This window comes from Gavialis gangeticus, unplaced genomic scaffold, assembly GCF_001723915.1.
Source record: "Gavialis gangeticus isolate Ggan-Ray unplaced genomic scaffold, GavGan_comp1, whole genome shotgun sequence".
Taxonomy (NCBI): domain Eukaryota; kingdom Metazoa; phylum Chordata; order Crocodylia; family Gavialidae; genus Gavialis; species Gavialis gangeticus.
In genome coordinates, this window is record NW_017729022.1 from 171,716,724 (window position 1) to 171,720,479 (window position 3,756).

At 43.1% G+C, this 3,756-nt stretch overlaps 1 protein-coding gene across 3 annotated transcripts in view; it reads right to left on the reverse strand.

The window, feature by feature from the left end:
* The window catches only part of TLR5 (toll like receptor 5), a 71,957-nt gene that overhangs the window by 30,508 nt on the left and 37,693 nt on the right, over positions 1 to 3,756 (reverse strand). For 2 of the 3 annotated variants that reach the window (XM_019516500.1, XM_019516501.1), the window contains one exon: positions 422 to 3,072. The exons of the other annotated variant lie outside the window; for it this stretch is intronic. In XM_019516500.1, coding sequence (XP_019372045.1) covers positions 480 to 3,068 — 2,589 coding nt within the window. In that variant the 5' untranslated portion in view covers positions 3,069 to 3,072 and the 3' untranslated portion in view covers positions 422 to 479. Of the gene's footprint in view, positions 1 to 421; positions 3,073 to 3,756 lie in introns of those variants that run through there. 3 annotated transcript variants of the gene reach the window in all.

Below are 3,756 nucleotides of genomic sequence, written 5' to 3' on the forward strand. Positions count from 1 at the left end.
GGAGAGCATGCTGGGCCCCCCCGCACCCCCTCTCGGCTTAGCAACAGGTGCCTCCTGCATCGGGGGCAGGGCACCTGGGGTCCCCACGTGGCTGATCGCCGAGCCAGTGTGGCACAGGGGGGGGCCCTTAGTGCACTCCCCAGCAGACCCAGAAGTGGACTGGAAATACTGCCGGTCCACTCCTGGGTTTGCCACCAAGCACATGGGGGGACCCCCCACGTTCCTGTGGGATGCCCCAGCATTGCAGCATTCACAAGTCACGCTGGTACCTTGCGGTATGTAGAAAAAACATATAAAGCTGTGTCTATGTCCAAATTGCTGATTCTTTGAATTGGCATCGAATCTTCAGATTTGGATTCGGCCGAATTGAATCGGGGACAGCGATCTGAATCAACTAATCGAATCACCATCTCCGATTTGGGCCAAATCCGAATCGAATAGGGCCCACTTTGCACACCCCTAATGAACAGCTTTTTCAACTATGAGATTGTTGCAATAGATTGCAGTTCCATAACATTAGATTTCTTTTTCACCCTTTTTTCTGTAAGAATTTGGTGAGACAGGTTATTTAAAAACCAGCCGATATCCTGATGGTCCTCAGGCCATCGCATGTATCGACTCCTTTGCATAAAGATTCTAATTGGTTTGTATTTCATCAACTGATACTGAGAAAGTGACCCAGCCACCACCACAATGAGGACATCTTTCAAATCACAGAAGCATCTGTTTTGGGCAAAATTAAAGGCTTCCACGCACCACCCATCCTTGAGAAACTGCCTCGTCACGATGCAGATCGTCTTTCTGCTGTTCCAAATAGCATCACGGATATTATTGATATGATTTTCCCCTGGCAGGAAATCTCTTTCTTCAAAGCACAAAGTGAATCTGTTTTTGTCAGAATACTGATAATCCAGGTGCTTTAGTAAAGAATTCTGAACCCATTCAAAGTCTTTTCTGCTGTAGCATAGATAGGCATCATATAGATATGCACTTGTATCTGGTGTTTGACGAAGGTCATCTACCAAAATTCTCGTAATTGTCTTATACCAGACAAAACAAGTCCCCCGAATGTGAATAAAAGTGATGACTGCTGTTATGAACATTACCAGAACAACCGAGGTGAAGATGAACACTGCAAACTGTAGAGGCTTCAGGATTTCATCTTCATTACAACCGTCGAATAACAATAAAGAGAGTGGAACCCCTGCAAAAGCAGGTGGGTGTACACAGTATACGTCATCCTGTGAACCAGCTAAAGTCGTATTGGTTTGATTTAACCACAACAGCAGGTTGCTTAAAGTGCAATCACAGACATACCTGTTATGTGTTATATCCAGGATGCTCAAAGTCATAAAGACACCAGGGTCAGGAGAAAGAAATTGGTTTCCAGATATGTTAAGGTTTTTCAGGCTCTCAGGAAAAACACCAGGAGAGAGGTAAGACAACAGGTTGGAGGCTAGGTTGAGTCTGTTTAGTGATGTTAGGCCCCTAAAAATATCCTGTGGAAGGGTAGTAAGGTAGTTGTTGTTCAGGTGAAGGACCTGAAGTTTGGAAAGTGCCCAGAACACATCCAGACATAAATTTCTGTCCCACACAAGCTTTATCATATTTTCTCCAAGATCCAAGTAGATTAACTGGCTGTTTGCTGTAACATTATTAGGTTTTACACAGTATGAGAAACGATTTTGTTTTAAAAAGATATACTGAATATCTGGAATTTGGGAAAGAATGTAAAAGTCACCCAAGTTTTCCAACCTGTTTCTTTCCAAGTCAAGGTACGTGGCCGCTATCGTTCGGCCTCTTAAAGATACTAACTTATTTTCTCCTAAATAAGTAGTAGTCAGGGTCGGGAGAAGAGGAAGAATTTTAATAGCATTATCACGGAGATTCACCATCTTTAATCTTAGTAGGTCCTTGAATGAATTCTCCCTAATTGCCCCAATATGATTCTGCTGCAAATCGATAATGGTTACATTATGAAGCCCCTCAAAAGTGAAATCATACAGCTCCCCCAGAAGGTTATATGATAGATTGAGAAAGTTTAGCTTTCCCAGGCCAAAAAATGCTCCCTTTTGGATCTGATTTATCTTGTTCTTGTAAAGGTTCAGCCATTCTAAATCAGTGAGGTTTTGAAAAACACAAGGGTTGAGAGAGAAAATATAACCCTGTGAAATATCAAGCAAACGCAGGCCACTTCTTGCTAGCCCTGCAAATGTGGAGTTGTCTGGTTCTTTGATATTTGTAAACCCAAATCCCATACCCATTATGTGATGGGAGAGTTTCAGAAAAGTAATTGAAGTTCCCTCTACAGCTGTGCTGAAGTTTCGTACTATATCTACACTCCAGCCATTGCTACCAACATCCAGTGTGTCCAGGTTAATATTTCTTAAAGGATTTCCACACTTGGCCCAGTTCACTGAACTCGAATGACGATATAAGTGATTAGAATTGAGACTAAATATTAAAGAGGTTTTTCCTTGGAAGCTATGAAGGTTTCCTTCACACAAGATCTGTATCCAGTTGTTTTTCAGGTTCACCCTTTTCAAAGATTTTAGATTGTAAAACAAGGGATGAGGACGAAGGCTCGTGATCCTGTTTGAAGAAAGATCCAAATCTTCTAAAGAAATCAAATCTTGAAAATAGTTATCTTGCAAAATGTAATCCCCAAGAGCATTGCCAAAGAGCCGGAGAACAATTAAATTTGACAAACCCACAAAAGCATCCGGATCCAGATAAAGATGCGTATTGGCTCCTAAATCTAAAACTAGAAGGTTTGGCAGGTTCTCAAAAGCTGCTTTCCCTATTGTAACACCATGGGTAAACTGTGATCCTATTTCCAAAAGCAGTAACTGCTCTAGAAGAGGGAAGGAGTTTGCATTCACTTGCTTGATGTTATTGTAACTTAGCAGAAATTTAACAGTGTCACTGGGGACAAGTGGAATCTCTGTGAGATTGCAGAAATAATACATGGAAATTTGGTGTTTTGAAAAGCAGCTTGTTGATGCAAAGATTTCTCTTGCTAACAATGACGTTCCTAGGAGAAGTATTAACTGCTGATGTAATATCATGATGCTGCATGGAAAAAAGAACAAGCTGTAAGAACAAAATAAAAACTAGCTGTCTAATCAATAAAGTGCTGGAGCAAATTTTTAATATTACAAGATAGTAAGACATGCCTAGTGATTTTGGGTGCCTCCATTTTTGGAGAGTCCAGCCTGGAAACTCTTAAAAGGACCTGATGTTCAGTGGATGGGTGTTCAGAGGATGACAAGTGTCAGTTCTCTGAAAAATCAAGCTCACTTTAAGGCAGTCAGAAATCATTAGTCATTTATGAAAACTGTGGTCCAGAGTCACACTACTCATGGGTCAGTGTTAGTGGAATAGCTTGAAAGCTCATTCCTCAAGCACAGTAAAACAAACTGTTTTTCAGTACTGTGAATGGTGTATTCTAGGGCACAGGTGCTCAACCCCTCATTCGCAGGCCAGATCTAGCCCACAGAGCTGCATGACGTGGCCTACCAGACTCTGCAAGGGTCCAGAAATCTGGCTGGGAGTGTGGGGGGGTGGAGTGGTGGCACGTCATACTGCCTCTGCCCCCCCACTGCCAAAATTCCAGGCCTCACGGGTCAGATGGCATGGTCCTACATGTGGGATCCCACTGTACATGCTGGGCTGGAGCTGGGGTGAGGCAGTAGGGCCTGATCTGGCACACATGGGTCCAGGCTAGATTGGGGGGGGGGGGGGGGAAAGGGGGGG